The sequence below is a fragment of the Oncorhynchus tshawytscha genome, linkage group LG30 (assembly GCF_018296145.1).
Source record: "Oncorhynchus tshawytscha isolate Ot180627B linkage group LG30, Otsh_v2.0, whole genome shotgun sequence".
Taxonomy (NCBI): domain Eukaryota; kingdom Metazoa; phylum Chordata; class Actinopteri; order Salmoniformes; family Salmonidae; genus Oncorhynchus; species Oncorhynchus tshawytscha.
The window spans coordinates 2,569,893-2,593,915 of record NC_056458.1 but is presented as its reverse complement, the minus strand read 5'-3'; the positions used below and the strand labels follow the sequence as shown (position 1 = coordinate 2,593,915).

General features: G+C 41.8%; 1 protein-coding gene across 4 annotated transcripts in view; it reads right to left on the bottom strand.

Annotated features, from left to right (window-relative positions):
- Window positions 1-4,396: 4,396 nt before the first annotated feature.
- The window catches only part of LOC112229004 (LHFPL tetraspan subfamily member 6 protein), a 63,755-nt gene continuing 44,128 nt past the window's right edge, over window positions 4,397-24,023 (bottom strand). For all 4 annotated transcript variants that reach the window (XM_024394869.2, XM_024394866.2, XM_024394870.2 and 1 more), the window contains exons 3-4: window positions 5,529-5,627; window positions 4,397-5,354 (exon numbers count right to left, since the gene is read on the bottom strand). In XM_024394869.2, the coding sequence (XP_024250637.1) occupies window positions 5,236-5,354; window positions 5,529-5,627 (218 nt within the window). In that variant the 3' untranslated portion in view covers window positions 4,397-5,235. The remainder of the gene's footprint in view (window positions 5,355-5,528; window positions 5,628-24,023) is intronic.

The following is a 24,023-nucleotide window of genomic DNA, read 5'->3' as shown; positions in this document are numbered from 1 at the left end:
GGCTTCTTAAAGAAAAACTAACCGGTCTGTGAGAGCCGGAATTCTTACTGGTTGGTAGGTGATCAAATACTTATGTCATGCAATAAAATGCAAAATAATTACTTAAAAATCATACAATGTGATTTTCTGGATTTTTGTTTTAGATTCAGTCTCTCACAGATGAAGTGTACCCATGATTAAAAAAATTACAGCTTTGTAAGTAGGAAAACCTGCAAAATCGGCAGTGTATCAAATACTTGTTCTCCCCACTGTAAGTAGAGCCCTGTATTCTGGATGATCATGTCACATGACCTGGATTTTAAACTTTATTTAAATGTCCTGAGAACATGATTTTAAATACACTACCGGTCAAAAGTTTTAGAACATCTACTCATTCAAGGGTTGTTCTTTGTTTTTTTAGTTTTTTTACATTTTCTACATTGTAGAATAATAGTGAAGACATCAACACTATGAAATAACATATATGGAATCATGTAGTAACCACAAAAGTGTTAAACAACTCAAAGTTGTTGCTGGGGCGGCAGCGTGGCCTAGTGGTTAGAGCGTTGGACTAGTAACCGGAAGGTTGCGAGTTCAAACCCCCGAGCTGACAAGGTACAAATCTGTCGTTCTGCCCCTGAACAGGCAGTTAACCCGCTGTTCCCAGGCCGTCATTGAAAATAAGAATGTGTTCTTAACTGACTTGCCTGGTTAAATAACAATAAAAAAGAGTATATTTTAGATTCTTCAAATAGCCACCCATTTCCTTGATGACAGCTTTAAACACTCAGCTTTGCAGACCAGAGGATGGCCTTTAAACAGGTGAAAACAGATTTGAAATGGTGGGTGATTGAGTTAGTTCTGCATTTCCCTGCTATACTGGAGATCAAGCACAAGTTTGACTCACCAGATGAAGCATCAGCCTTCATCCAGAGATGCACCAGCAGGGAGGACTGTTGAATCCAGAATTCAGTTTGAATCAGGACCATCAAGGACTGTCAAATAAGTTATTTATTTTAGCCATTGCTATGATTAATTTCTTACCATGTTGGTTTAGAATGTAGGTAGAGTTATTGGGCTACTGGAACGAGTCATCTTTTTCTTTTTTCTTTTATAGCCCACGCCTCTCTCATAATTTAAGTTACTGGAGTTGGATTTGTGGAGGGGGGTCTAATTTTCAGAAATGAAAATTAGACCAAAACTTAAAGCAATTGTCGGAGGATGGTGCAGGGCCATCTGTCTTATAAAGACATTTTGATGAAGAGGCTTTAAGCTTTATTTTGGTGTATTGCACTTGTGATTTTATGAAAGTTAAATATTTCTAATAATTTAATTTGAATTTCGCGCTCTGCAATTTCACCGGATGTTGTCGAAATAACATCTAGCCGTAACATTAAGAAAACTTTTCATAAAAAACAAAAGAAAACATTAATGACGTTCAAAGAATGTTCTAATAATGTTATTTAATTATCAGCTTTGTATTAGTTAAGACCTCTTTGGGCTAGGGGGCTGTATTTTTACGTCCGGACAAAAAGCGTGCCCAAAGTAGACTGCCTGTTACTCAGGCCCAGAAGCTAGGATATGCATATAATTAGATCTGGATAGAATCTGGATAGAAAACACTCTAAAGTTTCTAAAACTAAAACTGTTAAGATAATGTCTGTGAGTGTAACAGAACTGATATGGCATGCGAAACCCCGAGGACAAACCATCCAAAAAAAAAACATTTCAGCCTACCACTGTTTCCAATGGCTTTCATGTTTATTATGAGGCGAAGTCCTCCCAGATTGCAGTTCGTAGGGCTTCCACTAGATGTCAACAGTCTTTAGAAAGAGTTTCAGGCTGGTTTTTGGAAAAATGAGCTAGAAGTTGTAGTTTTTCTAAGTGGCTCCCATTTTGGCTGTCATGTTTCCATGCGCGTGGATGAAGCATGTTCTTTGTTATTTATCTCCGGTAATGAACCTACTATTCTCCGTCTTAATTTTTATAATTTATTTTGTATTAGGGTTCCTAAGGTTTGATTTATAAATGTTGTTTGACTTGTTTGGATAAGTTTATTGGTAACGTTTGGGATTCATTTTGTATGCATTTTGAAGGAGGGATACCGGTGGATTATTGACTGAAGTGCACCAGCTAAACTGAGTTTTTATGGATATAAAGAAGGACTTTATCAAACAAAAGGACCATTTGTGATGTAACTGGGACCTTTTGGAGTGCCAACAGAATAAGATCTTCAAAGGTAAGGCATTTATTATATTGCTATTTCTGACTTTCGTGGCGCACCTGACTGGTTGAAATATGTTTTTCATGCTTTCGTATGCTGGGCGCTGTCCTCAGATAATTGCATGGTGTGCTTTCGCCGTAAAGCCTTTTTGAAAGAAGTTAAGCTTTGAAAGAAGTTAAGCTTTATTTTGATGTATAACACTTGTATTTTCATGAATGTTAAATATTTATATTTCTGTAATTTGAATTTCGCACTCTGCAATTTCACCGGATGTTGTCGAGGTGGGTTGCTAGTGGAAAGCCTGCGCTAGAAAGGTTAAAAAACAAGGCATGTTGGCTCTATACTGATGGCGCAGCGTACAAATTCCCATGGATGGAGAACTGAAAGACCTTGGGTTCAAATCTTACTCATTGGTTTAAATCTCACTGATGTTGTGCCACAATATATAAATATATTTTTGCATGATTAATGCCTAAGGAAATTAGTTTCCATGTATCCTATTTCTGCTTGGTGTTCAAAACAGTTCAACTAAGCTAGCAATGTTGTTGAAACATGTTCTCAAAACGTTATTTATCTACCTTCATATATTCTATAATTTCCGTTCTGAGAATGTTAATAAAATCTTCCAGGAAAACTTTCAGGGAACCATAGTAAAATGTTCTCAGAACCTCCCTGCAGCCTACAAATAAATTAACATTCCCAGAACAGGCAGAATTTTTACCGCCGTTCTCAGAACGTTTTACCCATCAGGTAACTCATGGCTTTGTTCCCAGAACCAATGGGAAACTAAAAACGTATGTTCCCACAACTTCAAAGGAGCCAAATGTGCTAGCTGGGCTGCCATGTCACCTTTCTCTTCCTCTCACTGCCTGGAAAATCTCCTCCTTCCCCTAACGCAGCATGTTGACCATGTTGTTCCAGCATGGTCGGAATCTCCTGTAGGTAGGGGTATCATGTTCTTGTTTTCTGCCATCTCAGGAACACCCAAGATTTTAATATTATCTCTGTTATCCAAATGATACATTTTTGCATTTCCTTCTGGATTTCTTCTATCTGGTCTTTCATTGTGATGGCGACATTTTCCAATGTTGCTATATGGTCCTTTGCTTCGCCAACATGGTTGCTCAGCGTATACATTTTCCCCTCATTTTCTCCATCGTGGTCTTAATTTCTGATTATTCTTATTTTGCAGGGACACACAAATTGCTCCGATTTCTGAGGCAAGAATGCTCAGTGTGGGCTCGCCAGTGGCAGTATCTGGCTTGGCTGGCCTATCTGGCCTTCATTTTCTTGCTAAACTTGGGTGGTTGTGTCAGCAGTGAATCCTTTGCGCACTTTGATTTACGGCTATCCCGGATACATTTATTTTCTTGTTGTAACAAAGCTGCCTCTCGCTTGCATGAGAATAATTATGCGCCAAAATGGCTAAATATCATTTTCAAAATCAATTTAGTGTCGAGTTCCCCAGAGGTCCTCAACTACAAAGCCACCCTCGTCGAGAGCACACGTGCCCTACCTCTTTCTCAACCTCTACTCTCTGTTTCTGAAAATGAGCTTTGAAAGTAATCACTGTCCACCAAAAGGCTGAGGGAGAGTCACAAAACACATGACCAATTAACAAAATTACCATTTGAAGTGAAAAATAAGACATTGAGAGACTTATTGAACTGACCGTGTGTTATTTTGATTTTCTATAGCCTTTAGCTGCAGGCTGTGTCCTTCAATGAAGTGGCGTGTTTACTAAAGGTCTGGCAGTGGACCGATGACATCACACTCTCTAGACAACAGTTTGGTGATATAGAACACTTTTAAAACCATCTGTGAAAATCACTTAACCCCCAATTTACTGTTGACTTTTCACTAAATAGCCAGGTGTATTGCAAAGAGCATGAGCAGTGGTTTGTGGGACTAGTGAAGAGGTGTGTGTTAACCCTTACTAATGATTTATCTCCAGCAGCATCTGTTGAATGGTCCATTCACCTCTCTTTCCGCTGTTCATAGTAAAGCCTAAACTCCCAACAGAGGTCATAACAGCCACTGAATGTTGTTAGAGCTGGCCATCATCAATAAAGACAAACATGACAGATAATTTTAACCAGGATTAACCGAGCATATGAATCACCATAATCACCAACATTGCTGTTACAGTTTTAAGAAAGAGTAATAGGCTCATGCCAAGTGATTCAATTCAGATTAAATGGCGCTACAGTGGAACTACAACTTCTCCACTGCTGAATGTTTTATTTGTTCATTAAGACTTCAAAGTAACAATATATATTTACAATGTATTTACAAAACCAAGTCAAATTAGACATAGTGTTTCATACAAAAAGGTGCGAATATGTTATTATAATACAATAAACGTAATACACAAAAACATACATCATTCATATTTGACAGATGTACATGGTTAGGGACTTCAATAGTCCCTGTTTATAGATATACTGTAAATAGACATGAAAACAGTTAAAAATTATTGCAAGTTACCAGTAAAGGTTTATATATTTAAGGCAACACTAAGCCAACGTGGGGACACATAACATATTCATTAAATACAGGATATAAAATACTCACAATAACAAATTAACATCAAAAGTAGAGTAATTTCTCTTTACTACAGGATTGTGCCATTACTTCAGTTACGATGAAGAGTTATAGTACAGGGACTGGAACACGACAGACTAGAGGGGGAATAGAGGAGCAACCAAACAAAACATGGAAAATAGAAAAGAGAGATGGAAACACATGTTGTTGCTCTTGCTGTCAATGACAACCAAGTATGTAGACTCCACTCTTTGAAGCGCTCTGCAGAACGATGGAGTGTCTCATTACGTGTGTTATGTATTGCTTTCTACTGCAGCATCAAATACAGCACAAGGTGGTCTGCTCATTTACTTTTCACTTACGACAGAGTGCATAGCTAGCCTACAGACTCTGTCCCCCTGATATTCTCCCTTGCTCTGAGTCTCAAATGTTTGGTGATGACAAGTGTTGTTTCAAGTTGTCATCAAGGCCGTCCTCCCTTGATGCCATCAGTACGGGTACTGCTTCCGTCTCTTCCCAGCAAAGCAGGCCATCCAGGTACATAACATCATGGCTGCTGCTGCCCCTGCTCCTGTGCAGTAGAACGCCCAGCCAATCTCACAAGAACCTGGATACAGACAGACAGACACAGACAGGAGACATAAACAGTGAATTAAAATCAGAGCTAACATAGCATAATATGAGCTGTGATCAAATTGAATGACTTGTTTGCTTATCAACATGTGACTTGAATATGATGATGTTGTGTGGATGTGACTGTGTGTAGATGTTTGACCCGTACCAAGCTCAAACTGGTTGGATCTGTTGCTGCATGTCTGTCGGACTTCCTCACTGTCCCAACCTAGAGGGTAGAGTGCACACCCCGACCCAATCAGCAACGCTGTACAGAGAGAGAGAGAGAGAGAGAGAGAGAGAGCATGTGCTAAGCTATGTCATAACAAACCCATCATACAGTGAATAGTGCAGCTTGCATTATTCAAAACCACTTAAGTTAAAAAGATAACACGTTCCACTATGACACATGATTTCCTGAGATGGCACTTTCATCAAGAGCCAACGAACACTTCCCAACATATTAATGTGGGCAGTGAAGGCAACAGTTTTACTCTAGCATTTTGGATTTGACATCAAATGTGTTATATGAGGAAGCAGTACAGAATGTCACCTTTTATTTGAGGGCATTTTCATACATATCTGTTTTACCATCTACAAATGAATGCATTTTATTTATCTAGTCCCCACATTTGAAGGTGTCATAAGGATTTGGACTAATTCACTTATAGTATTATATTTAGCATTTGGTCCCATATTCTAAGCACGCAATGACTACAGCGTTGGACCAGCGTTGTCCAAGTTATCAGAGGGTTTGACAGGGAGGGCTTTGATTGGCTCATCGCGCTCTAGCGACTCGAGGGGGCTTTGCTTGGCTCATCGCGCTCTAGCGACTCCTTGTGGTAGGCCAGTTGCCTGCAAGCTGACAGCGGTTGTCAGTTGAACGGTGTTTCCTCTGACATATTGGTGCAGCTGGCTTCCGGTGTTAAGCGAGCTGGTGTTAAGAAGCAGTGCGGCTTGGCAGGTCATGTTTCAGAGGACGCATGACTCGACTTTCACCTCTCTCAAGCTTGATTGGGGAGTTGCAGCAATGAGACAAGATCGTAATTGGATATTACAAAATTGGGGAGAAAAAGAGGGTAAAAAAATAATGTAGTGTCATTTTGGAATTTACTATAGACGCAACAATATGTTTTGATTGGCCAATGCATCTTAACTATAGTGAGTTTTTCCCCTTCCTCTTTTTCCGTCAATACTCCATTTTCTTGAACAAAATTTGACACCTCAGCTGAGAACTCCATTCCCTAAATGGTCAGCCGATGGCGCCACGTCCGTTTGCTAGTTTTCCTTCAAAAAGGGGGTTCGAAATATTAGCACTATGCCATAAGCGAGACCTCAGGAGACATTTAAGAAATGACACTCGAATCACGGGAAAGGATAAAATATCAGGAGTGCCTTCCGTTTGAATATCATAGAAAGTTGTTGTTGATGTAATTAAAACAAATATTTTCTCTGCTGCTAATAATTATATTTTGCTGGAGGAGAAACAGAAAAGATAGACACAATTAGGTTTATAGATCATACAGTCTCAGTTAACGTGAGAATGTAGAATGTCTTGATTGTCTATGTTGAGGAATGTGACGTCGTTCTCTTGTCTAGACTAATTGTCACTGTTAGCAACCAGTAGCTAGCGGCACAAGTTATGAGCTAACTAGCTAACTACATAATGTTATATTCTGACATCATTGACGCTAAATATATTTTGTTAAATTGTTAGCAATATTCACAATTGAATTCAAATCAGAATGCTTAAATTTAATATGTTTTTGTTAGCTTATGTTGTAGCTAGGTAGCTAGCTAGCTAACTGTTGTTAGCTAGAAGGCTCCAGAGTTGAATGACCCTTCTCAGCGACCAACAACTAGCTAGTAACATTATAGCCATAGCTACCTCTCCGACCGGTGATGGCCACAGAGGAGGAATGCCTCTGCTGTCAGGAGTGTGTACAAGGGCAGGGACTGCTAACAGAAATTGAGGAGCGTGCATGCCTCCTCGCCCACCCCAGCATTGGACCCCACACTGACAGAGGCATACTTTCCACCTTCCACATGCTGAAGAGGAACTGTAGTGAGCTGCCCAGACCAGACCAGAGGGAGCGTGAGGACAGATGTCCAAGTTCCTTTGCTGCGCATAAGTTAGCTAATGTTAACTAGAACCAGTAACTTATCACTCCCTGATCGATTTCATCTGTCTTTGTGATTGTTTCCACTCCCCTCCAGGTGTCGCCCATCTTCCCCATTATCCCTTATGTATTTATACCTGTGTTCTCTGTTTGTCTGTTGCCAGTTCATTTTGTTCCTCAAACCTACCAGCATTTTCCCCCTTGCTCCTGCCTTGTCTATTTTCCTGTTTTTGTCCTGCCCTAACCCTGAGCCTGCCTGCTGTCCTGTACCTTTGCCCTCTACTCTGGATTACCGATCTCTGCCTGCCCTGACCCTGCCTGCCATCTGTTACCATTGCCCCACTACTCTGGATTACCGACCTCTGCCCTGACCTGAGCCTGCCTGCCATCCTGTACGTTTGCCTGCCTGTGTTCGAATGAATACACTTTTGTTACTTTGACATTGTCTGTACCTGGGTCTTACCTTCAAACGTGATAGTAACTAGCTGGCAGTAGCCAGCTAACTAGCCACGGTAGCTAGCTAGACTGGTTCTACCTAGCTAGCTGACTTGCATCACGAAGTCACGTTAACGTTACATTAATTCATTTCCATACTAGTAGCTAGCTACATTGTGAAAAAGTAATGAAACAATTTAGCTAGCTACAAAACAAACTTTCCCATACTGATGTACTCACCTTTCTGAAAAGCCCATGGTTTTGTATAAAGACATGTTCATTCAACGTTTTGGGTGGAGGATGTAGCATAACTGGAAGGAATGTCACTTTTTATTTTCACCCATTCAAACCTACCCATTCATTTTAGAAAATCCCCCAGCCCCACATATTACAATTATCAATGGCAATGATGGTATCATGAGAGACAGTATCTGTTACCATGTGAGTGACATGAATGTCTTGCTATCTATGGTGCCTGACAGATAATATTTGTTTAATTCTTTGTAGACAATTGTGCCTGCCTACTGGTGCCTGGAGTGGGACATGCGAGTATAGCGGCTGAGGCCAGACAACCAAGTGGTGCTGTTTTGTCAGCTGCACCAGGAGCAAATTCCCCTCTCCTGATGGGCACTACGTGGGGTTCCTGGAGGTTGAGGAGTTGCAAGATATATAATATATTAAATGTTTAATTAAACAAAAGTATAAAAACAGGCCAACTGCACATCCTTGTCATTATTCGATTCTGAATGGACACAGGTAGAGGACAAGAGAAACCAAGTTGAATCTGTCTAACAGGACTTCAAACAGGTACATTTAAGTTCTTGGCCGCTACGAAGACCATGTAATTACCCAATTGACAGTTACAACCAATACGATCAGACCCTTTTTCCCAATTTTTGCCTAAAATGACACCCAAATCTAACTGCCTGTAGCTCAGGACCTGAAGCAAGGATATGCATATTATTGATACCATTTTAAAGGAAAAACTTTGAAGTTTGTGGAAATGTGAAATTAATGTAGGAGAATATAACACATTAGATCTGGTAAAATATAATACAAAGAAATAAACATGCCTTTTCTGTTTTTAACATTTTTTATCATCTTTGAAATGAAAGAGAAAGGCCATAATATACAGGATCAATATCATGCCAAATGTATTTGCAAATGTAAATCACCAATCCACAAATATAAATCACTTTCCACAAATGTAAATCACTAATCCACAAATGTAAATCACTTTCCACAAATGTAAATCATTTTCCACAAATGTAAATCGCCATCCACAAATGCTGTTCACTATCCACAAACACATTTTGATTTGAATTTGTAAATCGAGGGCCTTACGTAAAATGACTGCCATAAAGATATGCACATAGGAGAGATATGCGCAAACATGACAGATATGGCAAACCTGCAACTGCATATTGGGAAGAGTTTAGGTCACCGGACTTTTGTCAGGGATTTGACGACAAGAAAAAGACGAAGTTCTCATACGTAGAAAAAGGTTCTCATGGTAGAAAGCGATTTGTAGTCGTAGAAAACAGTTATCACGCGTATAAAAAAGTTAGCACGCATAGAAAGCGATTTGTGGTCGTCGAAAAGTTGATCCCATTGATGCTGTTGACCAGGATCACTGGTTGGTGCAGAAAAAAGGGGGTGAGTGTGAAATGGCTAGTTAGTTAGCGGTGCGCGCTAATAGCGTTTCAATGAAGTAGGTGTTTTCCTTGCTCTGCAAGGGCTGTGGATTTTGTTGCACAATGGGTAACGATGCTTTGAGGGTGACTTGTCTGTGTGTAGAGGGTCCCTGGTTCAAGCCCAGGTTGGGGCGAGGAGAGAGACTTAAGCAATACTGTTACAAAGTCTGAACCCATGTCCTACACCTCCCCTCTACCTTTTGCATGCCTCTCCTGGGCAAATGGTTAGAGGCCTCAGGAATACTTATGTCTCCTTAATGCTCATTTTCTGTGCAACATGAGACAGCGGATGGATTATAGTCACTTACAATGTATGATTTATCCTTCACATTTAGTGGTGCTATCACACTGGCCAGCTAATTCAACTATTTGGGTGATGAACGGGTGTACACCGCAATAGTGTTGCAAATATAGAGTAATCTAGGGCTAGGGTTTTGATTATTTATGTTGGACATAGTATGGGTACATATATGGTTAACATATTATGGTTACAATACTATAATTTATGCAGCCTTGAAAAGCAGGCATCAAAATGGCCGAACGAGAGGCTACCAGCAGTTTATAAAAATCGCTTTCTATGGGTACAAACCTTTTTTTTATGACTACAAATCTCTTTCTACCGTGAGACTTGTTATCTATGTGTGAGAACTTCTTGTCTACGCCTGAGAACTTCTAATCTTTTTCTTGTCGTTATATCCGACAAAAGTCCGGTGACCTAAGCGATTCCAAATATGGAGTTGCAGGTTTGCCATATCTGTCATGTTTGCGCATGTCTCTTCTATGTGCAAATCTTTATGGCAGTCATTTTACTTAAGGCCCTCGATTTACAAATACAAATCAAAAGGTGTTTGTTTGTAGATAGTGAATTGCACGGGGCGGCAGGCAGCCTAGTGGTTCGTGCGTTGGACTAGTAACCAACTAGTGCCTATTTTAATGTTAGCTTGCTAATACAGTGGATATTCGTTAAATCCCTCATGTGGTTAGTGAAGTCCAATTTGGATATATTTGGCTGTTTTCGCTGAATAACATTTAGAAGTGTCCCTTTTCAGGTTTAGAAGAAGTGACTGCTAAATGCTAACTCCCGTTTGTTGTTGTTTTCCAGGTTACATTTTTGGATGACCACCAGGACCTCAGCTGCAATTTCGTCTGCTGTTTCTCCATTCAATTCAACAAAATCAAGATGTGCTGCCATCATATATCTTACAATATTGGACTACTATTGGCAGCAGCGTTATATGTCCATGATTGGACGCATCATTGGTCAGCGACACAAATTCAACCTGGTCTAGGTCCTGTGTTGCCCATGTTACTAACATGTTACTCACTATGGCGTCACATTTTGTCCTAGCACATGTAAACTTTGGCTCATAAAGCTTCCGTGTCAGTTGTGCTGTGGAGTCCATAGATCTGTAACTATGATTGTGTCGCATAGTGTGGCATGCAAAGACACCCTCCTGCACAGCTAAACCATATTCTTCTTGGGGAGGCTCTACCGTCTTGAAGAATGTGGTGACAGAGGACATACCAACACGGGCAAGCAGAGAGGCTTTATGCTTTTTCGTCTGCTGATGTTCTACCACTGCCATTCTTCCCCGGCTGCCAATTGAAAGAGAGGACGCAGTGAACCATTCTATCATCTTGACCTGAGCATATTAAATGGAAATTCTCTCATCATGTTCATCATAAAAAGTGCATTTTTGTTTCTTGGAAATAGTCATTGTATCTCCTCTGTCTGCTCTTCTTCACTCTCCTTGTGCCACTCTTAACTTTTTATTTTCCTCCAATCTTTCTTCTCTTTTCTTCACCTGTCTTCCTTTCTTGCTCTTCACCTTTCCACCTCACTCTTCTACACTCTCTTGCTTCCCTCTTTTTTACTCCCTTCATTTTCCCTTCTCCTTCCTCTCCAATCTGTATTAATACATAGCATACTATTAGATAACCAACGTATTTTAACAGATTCCCATTGCTTGCCTCATGTTTGGAAAAATAAATTGGCAGGCTCTGTAACCATATCTTTACCTTTTACCTTTCACTCTTCTTTCCTATCCAGTCTTCCTCCTCTCCTTCCTCTCCACTGCTAATGCTATCCATGAACATTTCTAAATATATTTTCACAATACTTATTATAATGCAAAACCATTAAAATTGTAATCTACAAAAATATTCTCTGAATAAATTGTGCATTCATTTTAATATAATCATATTTTCAAAATAGCCTGTCCACTGCATGTTTAAATGTGAACGTTTTTTTTAACCTAGCTACCATAAACAGTAGCTAGCTAACCTAGCTAGCTAACTTAGTCTACATAGCTAACGTTAGGTTATGCTAGCTATTTAAAACCTTATAGAGCAGATAATCTATCTATATAATAAGTTGTGACATTATAACATCACTAGCTAGTATCTCAAACGATTGTAATTTACCTGGCTTGAAAATACGATTGTGGTGATGTTGTGGATTCACTTTATACTTGCCAGCTTCTGGCTGAGTTTTCCACAGCAGTTTTCTCTAAAACTATCGCGAGCAAGTAGTTAGTAGAAGAAGAAGAGTGAATGAAGCTGCTGTAGAGAGCAGCCCCCTCTGTTGGCCTAAACAAGCACAACGCGATTGAGACGTCAACCCGTAGGCTCTGCTGCCCGGTCTTTCTTGCCAAGTAAAATATTTCACTTTGCGGTCTGTTTTTAACGCACAGTTAAAAATGGGGACATTTCCGGGGACAGCTCCAGCCGAGGACAGGCCACCAAAAACGGGGACATCTGGTCACCCTAATGTACTCTTCCTTGGCAAATAAAGGTGTGGTTCAGGTATGAATCTCTGTGAGACATTATTTTTCAGTCATATCCAATACCAGGTATATCAAACTCCATTATTTAATTAAGAACTAATTCTAATTTACAAGGACAGCCTACTCCTTCCTCCCCATTGGGGATTGAACCCCTGTCTCCTGCGTGCCTGCAATACAGAAGACCATCAAATGCTTCTCAAAGATGCCCTCTGGTGGTCAAACTAGCAATAACTTGCATTAACAAAAAAAAAAGTCTGACAAATAGATAACGTGCCACAGAATGCTGCAGCAGCCCACAAGGTGTGCCGAAACTTTTAAAGGAGGATCCACTGTATGACTTTCTGTGTGACACAGTCCCTTCAGAAAGTACACTCTTGACTTTTTTAACATTTTGTTGTGATTTAGTAATTCTTGTCAACGATCTACACAAAAAAAAAGTTATGTCAAAGTGGAAGAGAAATTCTAACATTTGTAAAACATTCATGAAAAATAAAACATCTCTTGATTACTTAAGTATTCAACCCCCTGAGTTAATACACGTTAGACTCACCTTTGGTAGTGATTACAGTTGTAAGTCTTTCTGAGTAAGTCTGTAAGAGCTTTGCACACCTGGATTGTATAATAATTGCCAAATTGGTTGTTGATCATTGCTAGACAGACATTTAAGTCTTGCCATAGATTTCAAAGCAGATTTAATTCATTCACAGTCTTGGTAAGGAACTCCAGTGTAGATATGGCCTTGTGTTTTAGGTTATTGTACTGTTGAAAGGTGAAATCATCTCCCAGTGTCTAGTGGAAAGCATTTAGGATTTTGCCTGTGCTTAGCTCCATTCCATTAATTTTTTTATCCTGGAAAACTACTCAGTCCTTAACGATTACAAGCATACCCATAACATGATGCAGCCATCCCTATGCTTGAAAATTGTGTGAGTTGTACTCAGTAATGTGTTGTATTAGGTTTTGCTCTACACATAACACTTTGTATTCAGGACAAAATGTTAATTCTTTGCCACATTGTATGCAGTATTACTTTTGTGCCTTGTTGCCAACCGGATGCATGTTTTGGAATATTTTTGTTCTGTACAAGCTTCTTACTTTTCACTCTCTCAATTAGGTTATTATTTTGAAATAACTACAATCTTGTTGATCCATCCTCAGTTTTCTCCTATCACAGTTGTTGAACTCTGTAACTGTTTTAAAGTCACCATTGGCCTCATGGTGAAATCCATGAGCGGTTTTCTCCCCCTCTGGCAACTGAGTTAGGAAGGACACCTGTATCTTTGTAGTGACTGGATTTATTGATACACTATCCAAAATGTAATTAATAACGTCACCATGCTCAAAGGGATATTCAATGTCTGTTTTTTTAGTTTTTTTAAACCATCTACAAATAGGTGTCCTTCTTTGCGAGGCATCGGAAAACGTCCCTGGTCTTTGTGGTTGAATCTGTTTGAAATTCACTGCTCAACTTTACAGATAACTGTATGTGTGAGGTACAGAAATGAGGTAGTTATTCGAAAATTATGTCAAGCACTATTATTGCACACAGTCAGTCCATGCTACTTATGTGACTTGTTACGCAAATTGTTACTCCTGAACGTATTTAGGCTTGCCATAACAAAGGGGTTGACTACTTATTGACTCAAGACATTTCAGCTTTTCATTTTTAAATAATTTGTTTTAAAAAATCCTGAAACATAATTCCAATATGGTGTGTGTGGGCCAGTGAAAAAATAAATCTCAATTTAATCCATTTTAAATTCAGGCTGTAACACAACAAAATGTGGAAATCCAGGGATGTGGATACTTTCCTGCCAGCTGTAGCTTATTGCTTTACCACATGAAAGGTGTCGGGATTGTTTTTGTGAAATGCTATAGCTACTTCATCACTGTATCTCACTTTATGTGCAGTAAATGTCCCTCTAACTGACTGTGTATTTTTTTAACAGTTATGGTAGTAGCTAAACCAGACTGAAAGTGTTGATTTGGAGGTGTGATGTTGTGAGGATGTGAGTGAGATGATAGTGGAAGCCCAAGCAACTGGAGCATGTGGCAGGAGGACTTGGGGCTGTGTCCCAAATAGCACCCTATTCCTCATGTAGTGCACTACTTTTGATCAGGGCCCATAGTACTCTGGCTTAAAAGTATTGCACCCGATAGAGAATAGGGTGCCATTTGGGAGGCACACAGACACTGGGGTCTGGGTTTATAGCCTGGAGTCAAACACAGAAACACCACAGATAGTCTGCATGGTGATATGCTGTTTGTCTTTGACTGTCTGTCTGTTACTTTCGGGAGGTTGTAAGAAGTTACAGATGAAAGCATGAATGCAGTGCCACCAGTAGTAGGCTATATCTAACAAAGCATATTGTCATGGGAATGGCTTTTATTCAGAATATTCTGAAACCCTGACCTGAAAAGAAGAAGAATTTATGTTTTACTCTTATTGAAAAGCAAATTCATTGGGAGCTTAGGGAGAGGTATTTTATTTAAGAGCCCTCTGAAGAACTTTTCGAATATAACTCAGCCAGCTGACACAAGTTGAAACCACTCACATGCATAAATAGATACATTGCAATGTCTTGTATTCAAATCATCCTCTTAGTTTGCTGCCACCCCCGGCCCACTATATCATTGTCTTTCTCTAAGCCCCTTTTGTCTGTATGCATCAAATCCTTTCTATAGACATTCCACACATGCCTAAGTGTCTCCCTCCATTTCTTATGAATACAACCCCAGAAAATGCAGTATGTCATTTTATACTCTTTACAATTGAATCTCAAATCATTCAAGGCATTTTCATCTGGGTTAAAAGGCTTTGTGAAATGTCCACAGGCAGTATATGAGAGCAGGAGAGAGTAGTAGGAGAGAAATGCCTGTCTGGGAATAAACCACACCCTGAACATGACCTATAGGTCATTATGCCCTGAGGGATGCCATAAAGGAACAAGGCGATACAATAGAGAGGTAGGGTCCGTCTGTGAACGTCATCAGATAATACAGATAACAAAACCAAAGTGGGAAAAACAAAGAGGGCGAAAAAAGAACAAAATAGAACAGACAACAATCACAGAATATTAAAAGGGACACTTCATTATTTTAATTAATCAAACATTTTCTTAGGACCTTTTCTTCTTTCTTTTCTTTTGGATTACAAAACATAGAAAACGTAAGTTTTTACTTATGTAGACACTGGTATAGTGCTTGAGATGATAGGAAGTTAAAAAGTGGTGGTGTCCCTTTAAATGGTTTCTGCATAGTGTGAAGGTTTAGGGGAAAGTGAGTCACGTCTAATTAACATTATACTGACTTTTGAGTGATTTGGTAAACATTTATCTACAGCACCCTACTAATCAGCACCCTACTCCTTTTAGTGGAGTCATTATCTGTGCACCCCTTAGAATAGTCTTGCCTTGTTAAATAAAAAGTGGGGGGGGGAGTATTGGAAGGAGAACTGCCTGATGACCCACTAGAACAGCTGCCCTCTCTGCAGTGAGTGTATTCAAACGTCGAGCCGTTTTTGTGTCCCAGAGAGAGTTCCTACCGACAGCTCTCTGATCTCACTACAGAACAGGTGGCATGCTGTCGGGCAGCCCTCTGTCGGAGTCGCTCGACAGCACCACCAAACCTTAAAACTGTTCACTGAACTTGACGTCTCTACAGAAACAGGTGGTGCACCGCACCGTTAAGAGGCTCTGCTGTCGAAGACTAGCTTGACAGGACCTTAAAAACGGTTCAATCAACACAAGAGCCCCAAACAACACAGAGACAGCTGGAATGACAACTGTGTGACGTTTAAAACACTACCGTAGACCACCGACTCCACCTGATACTTGCAGAGTATTCCGCACAAGACCTTCAGGTCACCACTAGAGAATCCCATCTCTCAATACTTTAAAGAAACCATGCAGGCCATTTCTGTGTGAATGCTAGGACTATGTACTCTCAATCAATCTGTCACATTTATTTATAAAGCCCTTTTTACATTAGAATATGTCACAAAGTGCTATACAGAAACTCAGCCTAAAACCCCAAACAGCAAGTACACGTAAAATCAAATCTAATGTTATGTCACATGCGTCGAATAGAAGTGAAATGTGAAATGTTTACTAGCAAGCCCTTAACCAACAATGCAGTTTAAGAAATATATTTATTTAAATATTTACTAAATAAACTAAAGTCAAAAATTAACACAAGAAATGTTCATAACAATAACGAGGCTATATGCAGGGGGTTACGGTACTGAGACAATGTGCGGGGGTACAGGTTAATCAAGGTAATTTGTAAAGTGACTATCCATAGATAATAAACAGCGAGTGGGGGGAGGGTGTCGATGTAAATAGTCCGGGTGGCCATTTTATTAGATTAGTTGTTCAGCAGTCTCATGGCTTGGGGGTAGAAGCTGTTAAGGAGCCTTTTGGTCCTAGACTTGGGGTTCCGGTACCACTTGCCATGCGGTAGCAGAGAGAACAGTCTATGACTTGGGTGACGGGAGTCTGACAATTGTCAAATCAAATCAAATCAAATTGTATTTGTCACATACACATGGTTAGCAGATGTTAATGCGAGTGTAGCGAAATGCTTGTGCTTCTAGTTCCGACAATGCAGTAATAACCAACAAGTAATCTAACTAACAATTCCAAAACTACTGTCTTATACACAGTGTAAGGGGATAAAGAATATGTACATAAGGATATATGAATGAGTGATGGTACAGAGCAGCATAGGCAAGATACAGTAGATGGTATCGAGTACAGTATATACATATCAGATGAGTATGTAAACAAAGTGGCATAGTTAAAGTGGCTTGTGATACATGTATTACATAAGGATGCAGTCGATGATATAGAGTACAGTATATACGTATGCATATGAGATGAATACTGTAGGGTAAGTAACATTATATAAGGTAGCATTGTGTAAAGTGGCTAGTGATATATTTACATCATTTCCCATCATTAAAAGTGGCTGGAGTTGAGTCAGTGTCAGTGTCAGTGTGTTGGCAGCAGCCACTCAATGTTAGTGGTGGCTGTTTAACAGTCTGATGGCCTTGAGATAGAAGCTGTTTTTCAGTCTCTCGGTCCCAGCTTTGATGCACCTGTACTGACCTCGTCTTCTGGATGATAGCGGGGTGAACAGGCAGTGGCTCGGGTGGTTGATGTCCTTGATGATCTTTATGGCCTTCCTGTAACATCGGGTGGTGTAGGTGTCCTGGAGGGCAGGTAGTTTCCCCCCGGTGATGCGTTGTGCAGACCTCACTACCCTCTGGAGAGCCTTTACGGTTGTGGGCGGAGCAGTTGCCGTACCAGGCGGTGATACAGCCCGCCAGGATGCTCTCGATTGTGCATCTGTAGAAGTTTGTGAGTGCTTTTGGTGACAAGCCGAATTTCTTCAGCCTCCTGAGGTTGAAAAGGCGCTGCTGCGCCTTCTTCACGATGCTGTCTGTGTGAGTGGACCAATTCAGTTTGTCTGTGATGTGTATGCCGAGGAACTTAAAACTTGCTAACCTCTCCACTACTGTTCCATCGATGTGGATAGGGGGGTGTTCCCTCTGCTGTTTCATGAAGTCCACAATCATCTCCTTAGTTTTGTTGATGTTGAGTGTGAGGTTATTTTCCTGACACCACACTCTGAGGGCCCTCACCTCCTCCCTGTAGGCCGTCTCGTCGTTGTTGGTAATCAAGCCTACCACTGTTGTGTCGTCCGCATACTTGATGATTGAGTTGGAGGCGTGCGTGGCCACGCAGTCGTGGGTGTACAGGGAGTACAGAAGAGGGCTCAGAACGCACCCTTGTGGGGCCCCAGTGTTGAGGATCAGCGGGGTGGAGATGTTGTTGCCTACCCTCACCACCTGGGGGCGGCCCGTCAGGAAGTCCAGTACCCAGTTGCACAGGGCGGGGTCGAGACCCAGGGTCTCGAGCTTGATGACGAGCTTGGAGGGTACTATGGTGTTGAATGCCGAGCTGTAGTCGATGAACAGCATTCTCACATAGGTATTCCTCTTGTCCAGATGGGTTAGGGCAGTGTGCAGTGTGGTTGAGATTGCATCGTCTGTGGACCTATTTGGGCGGTAAGCAAATTGGAGTGGGTCTAGGGTGTCAGGTAGGGTGGAGGTGATATGGTCCTTGACTAGTCTCTCAAAGCACTTCATGATGACGGAAGTGAGTGCTACGGGGCGGTAGTCGTTTAGCTCAGTTACCTTAGCTTTCTTGGGAACAGGAACATTGGTGGCCCTCTTGAAGCATGTGGGAACAGCAGACTGGTATAGGGATTGATTGAATATGTCCGTAAACACACCGGCCAGCTGGTCTGCGCATGCTCTGAGGGCGCGGCTGGGGATGCCGTCTGGGCCTGCAGCCTTGCGAGGGTTAACACGTTTAAATGTCTTACTCACCTCGGCTGCAGTGAAGGAGAGTCCGCATGTTTTCGTTGCAGGCCGTGTCAGTGGCACTGTATTGTCCTCAAAGCGGGCAAAAAGTTATTTAGTCTGCCTGGGAGCAAGACATCCTGGTCCGTGACTGGGCTGGATTTCTTCTTGTAGTCCGTGATTGACTGTAGACCCTGCCACATGCCTCTTGTGTCTGAGCCATTGAATTGAGATTCTACTTTGTCTCTGTACTGACGCTTAGCTTGTTTGATAGCCTTGCGGAGGGAATAGCTGCACTGTTTGTATTCAATCATGTTACCAGACACCTTGCCCTGATTAAAAGCAGTGGTTCGCGCTTTCAGTTTCACGCAAATGCTGCCATCAATCCACGGTTTCTGGTTAGGGAATGTTTTAATTGTTGCTATGGGAATGACATCTTCAACGCACGTTCTAATGAACTCGCACACCGAATCAGCGTATTTGTCAATATTGTTATCTGACGCAATACGAAACATATCCCAGTCCACGTGATGGAAGCAGTCTTGGAGTGTGGAGTCAGCTTGGTCGGACCAGCGTTGGACAGACCTCAGCGTGGGAGCCTCTTGTTTTAGTTTCTGTCTGTATGCAGGGATCAACAAAATGGAGTCGTGGTCAGCTTTTCCGAAAGGAGGGCGGGGCAGGGCCTTATATGCGTTGCGGAAGTTAGAGTAACAATGATCCAAGGTTTTTCCACCCCTGGTTGCACAATCTGATAAAATTTAGGGAGTCTTGTTTTCAGATTAGCCTTGTTAAAATCCCCAGCTACAATGAATGCAGCCAGATAAATGGATTCCAGTTTGCAAAGAGTCAAATAAAGTTAGTTCAGAGCCATCGATGTGTCTGCTTGGGGGGGGATATATACGGCTGTGATTATAATCGAAGAGAATTCTCTTGGTAGATAATGCGGTCTACATTTGATTGTGAGGAATTCTAAATCAGGTGAACAGAAGGATTTGAGTTCCTGTATGTTTCTTTCATCACACCATGTCTCGTTAGCCATAAGGCATACGCCCCCGCCCCTCTTCTTACCAGAAAGATGTTTGTTTCTGTCGGCGCGATGCGTGGAGAAACCCGCTGGCTGCACTGCCTCCGATAGCGTCTCTCCAGTGAGCCATGTTTCCGTGAAGCAAAGAACGTTACAGTCTCTGATGTCCCTCTGGAATGCTACCCTTTCTCGGATTTCATCAACCTTGTTGTCAAGAGACTGGACATTGGCGAGAAGAATGCTAGGGAGTGGTGCACGATGTGCCCGTCTCCGGAGTCTGACCAGAAGACCGCCTCGTTTCCCTCTTTTTCGGAGTCGTTTTTTTGGGTCGCCGCATAGGATCCATTCCGTTGTCCTGGCAGAACACAGGATCCGCGTCGCGAAAAACATATTCTTGGTCGTACTGATGGTGAGTTGACGCTGATCTTATATTCAGTAGTTCTTCTTGACTGTATGTAATGAAACCTAAGATGACCTGGGGTACTAATGTAAGAAATAACACGTAAAAAAACAAAACACTGCATAGTTTCCTAGGAACGCGAAGCGAGGCGGCCATCTCTGTCGGCGCCGGAGATGGCGCCGACAGAGAGGAATTGTTTGGGCCTTCCTCTGACACCGCCTAGTATATAGGTCCTGGATGTCAGGAAGCTTGGCCCCAGTGATGTACTAGGCCGTATGCACTACCCTCTGTAGCGCCTTATGGTCAGATGCCGAGCAGTTGCCATACCATAGGGTAATGCAACCTGTCAGGATGCTCTCGATGGTGCAGCTGTAGAACTTTTTGAGGATCTGGGGATCCATACCAAATCCTTTCAGGCTCCTCTTCACAACTGTCTTGGTGTGTTTGGACCATGATAGTTTGTTGGGATATGGATAAGGAACTTGAAACTCTTGACCCGCTCCACGGGTCATGGTCTGGGGGCCAAACACGCCCATCAATGTTAATGGGGGCCTGTTTGGCTCTCCTTTTCACAATCACAATCAGTTCACATTCAGCTCCTTTGTCTTACTCACATGTAGAAGCATCTTTCACACCGCCCTCCTCTCGTAAAACTCACCAAAACAGGCCTACTCCACTCACAAGACTAATTGTATGTATAGTATGCAGTGAGCAATCCAGAGTGGGGAAAGATCATTATTTTTTACTCAATACAGCTGTACACTGTACAGCTTGAACTATTAACAACTTGACACAAGCTAACTTTTTCACCATATAACAAGATAATATTTTCACCCAGCATGAACTCTGACTCAACTTTCTACATTCTTCTTTAGCCCTCTCAAAGATAAGGGAATGATACAGTGTTTGCATTAAGCACAGCAATGTGAACGATAATAACAAACCAAGGATATGCCTTTGAGAGCATGTGGGGGAGAAAAATGAGGAAATTAGCTAGAGGGATAAGGATTATAATAGTTGGGCTAACTTACCGTGATTATGGTAAGACTTTTCCATCCTCAGTGTCTGACACATTTCAGCTTTGCTACATCGCTGCAAAAGTAATTTCCCACAACCAATCTATCGTTGTCTGATTCATTTTTGAAGACTTCATCTTTGAAGACTTTCTAAAAATACTAATTAAAGGTCAATTGTCATTGTCTATTGGCATTGCCTACAGCAACGAGTGTATTATAGTGTTTCCCACGACCTTCTTTTCACTCTAGGAGAAGAGACCATGGGGAGACATGGAATGAGGTTGGGCCAAGGGCTGGAAAGTAGGGAAGGAAAACACAACCCCTACAATTCTGTCTGGTGGAAAATAGTTTAGCTGAACATCAAAAGCAAAATGGATTCTAAACTCAGCAAAAAAAGAAACTGCCCTGTCTTTCAAAGATAATTCGTAAAAATCCAAATAACTTCACAGAAATTCATTGTAAAGGATTAAAACATTGTTTCCCATGCTTGTTCAATGAACCATAAACAATTAATGAACATGTACCTGTGGCACGGTCGTTAAGACACTAACAGCTTACAGACGGTAGGCAATTAAGGTTACAGTTATGAAAACGTAGGACACTACAGACACCTTTCTACTGACTCTGAAAAACACCAAAAGAAAGATACCCAGGGTCCCTGCTCATCTGTGTGAACGTGCCTTGGGAATGCAGATGTGGCCGGGGCAATAAATTGCAATGTCCGTACTGTGAGATGCCTAAGACAGAGCTACAGGGAGACAGGAGGGACAGCTGATCGTCCTCGCAGTGGCAGACCATGTGTAACAAAACCTGCACAGGATCAGGACATCCGAACATCACACCTGCGGGACAGGTAGTGGATGGCAACAACAACTGCCCGAGTTACACCAGGAACGCACAATCCCTCCATCAGTGCTCAGACTGTCCGCAATAGGCTGAGAGAGGCTGGACTGTTGTAAGGCAGGTCCTCACCAGACATCACTGGCAACAACGTCGCCTATGGGCAAAATCCCAGACAGGACCTTCAAACCAGACAGGACTTGCTGGACCAGACAGGACTGGCAAAAAGTGCTCTTCACTGACGAGTCATAGTTTTGTCTCAACAGGGGTGATGGTCGGATTCGTGTTTATCGTCGAAGGAATGAGCGTTACACCGAGGCCTGTACTCTGGAGCAGAATCGATTTGGTGGTGGAGGGTCCGTCATGATCTGGGGCGGTGTGTCACAGCATCATCGGACTGAGCTTGTTGTCATTGCAGGCAATCTCAACGCTGTTCATTACAGGCAAGACATCCTCCTCCCTCATGTGGTACCCTTCCTGCAGGCTCATCCTGACATGACCCTCCAGAATGACAATGCCACCATCCATACTGTTCGTTCTGTGCGTGATTTCCTGAAAGACAGGATTGTCAGTGTTCTGCCATGGCCAGGGAAGAGCCCGGATCTCAATCCCATTGAACACGTCTGGGACCTGTTGGATCGGAGGGTGAGGGCTTGGGCCATTCCCCCCCAGAAATGTCCGGGAACTAGCAAGTGCCTTGGTGGAAGAGTGGGGTAACATCTGACAGCAAGAACTGACAAATCTGGTGCAGTCCATGAGGAGGAGATGCACTGCAGTACTTAATGCAGCTTGTGGCCACACCAGATACTGACTATTACTTTGATTTTGAACCCCCGGTGTTCAGGGACACATTATTCCATTTCTGTTAGTCACATGTCTGTGGAACTTGTTCAGTTTATGTCTCAGTTGTAGAATCTTGTTATGTTCATACAAATATTTACACGTTAAGTTTGATGAAAATAAATGCAGTTGACAGTGAGAGGACGTTTCTTTTTTTTGCTGAGTTTATAATGGTTGGAAAAGGATAATGCTCCAAATTTGGTCGGAAATAATGTTCAAAGGAGAACCTTTTTCATTATTTCCTCGACCTGATATGAATATGCCAAATGCATACAAAATCCTCAACTTTACTTGCAATTTATCAGGCTGTAGCAGATAAGATCTGTCAGGTATGCCAGTGCCAATGGAACCACTTTGAAGATTTTGCTTCCCTGAAATAGATCATGCAGCTGCTTAAGCGAATCTTGACAAAATTATTACAGAACAAGTGCACAATATTGCTCACACAGAACCCCGAGGGCACCTAACGGCACTACTGTAGTTACGCTATAACATTTCTCTGACAGCCATCTGCTTACTGTATGAATCAGCTTAAATAAAGAACTGATATGCCGTCATAGCTGCTCTGATGTTGCCCTTTTATGAAGCTGCCAAGTGCTATTTTTGGATACAGGAAGAGGACCTTGTCTTAATGGAATAAGATACACAGTGACATTATTCATGTATTTTAACTGCCTAGCAACTCCCTTTGGGGATTCCAATTCCAGCCTGTTTTGATTAGTGACATTCTATACATTCAGCAGAACTGAGGTGACTTTCACAATAACACAATCGTGTTCTCTCCGAATTCACAATAACATGTTGTTAATGCAGCTCACTTCAGATGGCTCACCTACGATAACCTTAGTGTTTGTGCTAACTGAACTGCCCAACAGGGCATGAAGTCATTACAATTTGGAGGGCACAGAGGAGCTGTAGCAACCCTTCACTGTTACCCAACCTTAAACTCATACTGACCTGGAACAGTCAAAACAGCTCACTTCCTACCTTGCGATTGTCTCAGAACCTGGTGACCTCACCCCATTGGGAGAGGGAGGGGGGGGATGAGGGAAGGAGATCTATTGTCAGCCGCAAAAACATAATTTGTTCCAGTCACAGAGCAGAATACACACCCTTTAGATTAGAAAGGTGAGGCATCAACT